Source organism: Sander lucioperca, chromosome 5 (genome assembly GCF_008315115.2).
Source record: "Sander lucioperca isolate FBNREF2018 chromosome 5, SLUC_FBN_1.2, whole genome shotgun sequence".
Classification (NCBI taxonomy): Eukaryota; Metazoa; Chordata; class Actinopteri; order Perciformes; family Percidae; genus Sander; species Sander lucioperca.
Window position 1 is genome coordinate 37,287,151 of NC_050177.1, and position 3,721 is coordinate 37,290,871.

At 45.8% G+C, this 3,721-nt stretch overlaps 1 protein-coding gene across 1 annotated transcript; it reads left to right on the forward strand.

Annotated features, from left to right (window-relative positions):
* The first annotated feature begins 1,309 nt into the window (after window positions 1-1,309).
* On the forward strand, window positions 1,310-2,686 carry LOC118495096. The gene is made up of 2 exons (XM_036001501.1): window positions 1,310-1,468; window positions 1,799-2,686. The coding sequence occupies exons 1-2, from the start codon at window positions 1,438-1,440 to the stop codon at window positions 2,572-2,574; spliced, it is 807 nt and encodes a 268-aa protein (XP_035857394.1). The 5' UTR covers window positions 1,310-1,437; the 3' UTR covers window positions 2,575-2,686.
* The last annotated feature ends 1,035 nt before the right edge of the window (window positions 2,687-3,721 follow it).

Genomic DNA, 3,721 nt, shown 5'->3' on the forward strand with positions numbered 1-3,721 from the left:
GCGGATGCAGAACGTGACAGATGAGTGGGCCTGGAGGTCGAGGTGGGCCTGAATCTAGGCAGTTGTCCCGAATCATCCACATAGTTCCCGAATCCAGGAAATTATACTAGAGCAGCAGTCTTGAGTTGCCTGATGAAACATTTTTCGCAGGGCTTAAAGGAGAAAAAGGGAATTCATTATAGATGGATTATCATTTTCGTTGTTCAAGATACTGCTCGTTCAACTTCCAATTATGATTAACTATCTCATATTTTTGACTAGGCTAAATAAGCCAACATATCAACAAACTATCTACTATTTTCAACATACTAGGTCATAGTTTTGACCTTAACCAAAACATTATTTTATCTCATGTATTGTTTTCTTGTCCCTGTAGAAATGTGTTTCTTTATGTTGAACATTGGACGCATTTGAGCAGAAGAGGACCATAAAGTGCTTTGATATTGGCGAATTTGCGTTTCTAGGATGACAAAGGAATGTCCCGCCCTTATACACCTCTGATTGGCTGGTACCCGCTGCCTTCGTTTGTTGGATTGGTTAGGTTTAGGCACGAGGAAGGAGATTGGTTAAAGTTCGGGTGAGAATACCAGAGTAAGCCAATCAGAGGCAGGGTAGGGCGGGACATGGCTTTGCCCTCCTAGGAAAACACATAAATTTGCCTCCGTTTGTGCGTCTTCTTCTGGACTGGTTTAAACCGCCAGAAAGCTGCCGGAGCTTCTGACCTGCGGGGAGAACCACAGCCTTCACCCGCACACAGTGAGAGTTTACACACACACCCAGCTGCAGACATTCACTTATCCAGTATTATGTCAACTTTCTGTGTGCTGAGCCTCAGCAAAATGAGTGAGTGCAACTTGTTTAGCCATATTAAAGCAAAATCAAGATACCACTTCTAGCGAATGTTAACATTGTTCGTGCCAGATTTATTAGTGCTACATTGATGTTACATTGATGAAAACACCAACACACTTAACTTTTTAGATAGTTATCAGGCTTACTTATAATTTTACTGTTTTTAACATGTTATAGATAAAATACACCACATACAGTACTAATATCCATGTTTAACTATTGAGAATGAGGAGATATCGTCACGGCACAGCGCCCCGCCCCCAGAGATCCCCCTTCCGCCATTTTGAACTGCTCATATTCATTGTTTGTGTTGGTTGCGGAGGTCTTTGTTGCAATTCTGTTTTTCACTAGAGATAATTCACTATTTTAGAATGCCTGGAACACACTGCTGTGTGAAAAACTGCTTCAGTTCCACACACGATTTTCGTGGAAAGCGTAGGAACCATGTGTTACAGTTTTTTTCCGTATCCCTACATGGAAAAAGCACGAAGGAGAGCATGTGTCCGATGTGACAATAAGACGTTGGATTTCTTGGGTGGCTTCAATTAGAAGAAGGACATCACTTTCGACCTCATCTCCCAGTCGATGAGAGCGTGTTCTCTGCATTTTCATTCGGGTAAGTTCTCTGTAAATGTGTTTGTGTTGTCGGCTCTTAAAGCCACGAAGTGCACGTAACGTTGTTGCTTAGCCTGCTAACTAACTACAGTGCTAGCTAAGCATAAGTGAATACACCCATCTTATATATATAAATCAAACCAGGCTAATTGAAATAAAACCATGCCAATCTGTAGGTATGGTGAAGGGTATGTGATGATGTCCTAAAGATGATTTTTTTATTCCTCTTTTTAGTCAACTTTAGCATGGGTGTAATCACTTATGCTTAGCACTGTATCTATCAATCTGTTTCCCTGTTGTTCATAATCTAACCCAAATTATTCTGTTCTAGGTAAACCATCATATGAGATGTTTGAGAACCACCCTGACTGGAAACCATCTTTGCGGTTAGGCCACAGTGATGTTAAGAAAACCGATGAAGTGAGATTTCAGCGGCAAGCAAAGCGCAGGACCCAGGAGCAGCTGTTGCTGCCGCAGCATCAGGACCAGCTGCCATCCCCAGCGCAGCACCAGGAGCAAGTGCCACCGCTGGAACAGCATCAGGACCAGACGCCATCCCCAGTGCAGCACCAGGACTATCCGCACCAGCAGCCGCCATCTCCGGCACAACACCAGCAGCCGCCATCTACGGAACAGGAGTGTGCACTCTGCACATCTAGACGAGATGTTATCAACTGTCTTTTGGAGGAAAACAGAAAGCTGAAGGAGGAGCTTGAAGAGTACCGGATGAATGAGAACTTTCTGAGTGGTGATGACAACAGAGTGAAGTATTACACGGGACTTCTGAATTATGTAATGTTTCAGACACTTCTGCTCAGTCTCATGCCATATCTGCCTCAAGGAATGTTGAAGAAGCTCTCACCCTTCCAGCTTGTCCTGTTGACTATTATGCGCCTCAGACTAGACCTGCCAATACAGCACCTCGGCCGTCTGTTTCGGCTGCACAGGACAACAGCCAGTGATGCCTTTCACCATACTCTGTGTGATGTACTCACGGCTGTCTCCATTGGTGTACTGGCCAAGCAGAGAATGTTTATTGGCCAGTATGCCCCACCAGTTTGTGGAATCGTTCGGGAAAAATGTGGCCGCCATTGTGGACTGTTTTGAGGTTTTTATCGAAAAACCCTCAAATGTACTTGCAAGGGCACAGACATTTTCTCAGTATAAACACGCATACACCATATATCCGAAGGGTGGGGTGGGCGCGCTAGTGACAAAAAGATAACAGAGCAAAGTGGTTCCCTCAACAAGTTATGCGTAGAATCACACAGTCCTCCAGTGTCCACACTACAAAGTCACAGTATGCACTGTCTGTAACAAAAAGTTGGGTCTGGACCTGGCTGTAGTACAGGTGGTTCTTCTTGAGGCACACCTGACCATCAACCACATGCAGGCAGAAGTTGTGGTCATCTGATGAACATGCCTCAAGTATTGTGCAGTCCTTGTACTTTGCAGGGCATTTCACTTCAATGCAGCCTTTCCCACAACAGGTGCAACTCACAATGGCATCTGGTGATGCTCCTACTTGTGGCAAGGCCGGGTTGACAAAAACCCACAAGTTTGCACTTGTTGATTTATGTGCTCTTCTTTTGTTTGGGCGGTGTATGCCTGCCTCGCTGTCTCCTTGTGTTTGATGCCCCAACTGGTGGCTGCTGTTCCTGGCCCGCGTGTATGGTAACAAACCCTCTTTATGGTGGAGAGAGCTGGTGAGCTGATGTCTGTTGCATAGACACTATGAATTGAGGAGGCCGTGATTCTGCCTGCCCGTGCTGCAAACCAAAGTGACGAGGTGTGCTGTCCCCTCGTCCTTCTCTCAGTCTGCACTGCCTGTTCCTCTGACACATCAGCGATGGTTCCTATGGCCTGGCAGTGCTTCTGCAGCGCTGACAGGTCACTCCTATCAAGGCTAGTGCCACAAACATTTGCCAGAGACTGTAAGCTTCTGATGGGCAGAATAGGGTCTCTAAATTCCTCACAGTATTTTGGTAGCCCACTCAAAATGGTTGATCTTGTGCCTGTGTTACTGAGATGCCTGTAGAATGTTTGTAGCTCCTCCGGTGTTGGTGTGGGTGTTTTCTTTGATGTTTTGGATGCACGCGTTCTTAACGCAGGACTGGTGTGGGTCTCACCATCAATGCGTCTGTTTAGAGACCTGCGTGTGGCAGCAGCAGATGGGAAGTCGATGCTGTGGCCAACCTCTGGATGGACTTTGTCGATGCTGCTTGGCAACATCCAGTAGGCAAGTTCATCAGTG

Bases quoted from the DNA above. Each gene is read 5' to 3' on its own strand.
- LOC118495096 (XM_036001501.1), top strand. From the start codon at position 1,438: ATGAGAGCGTGTTCTCTGCATTTTCATTCGG. The intron at 1,469-1,798 runs GTAAGTTCTCTG...ATTCTGTTCTAG, and splicing joins TTCTCTGCATTTTCATTCGG to GTAAACCATCATATGAGATG.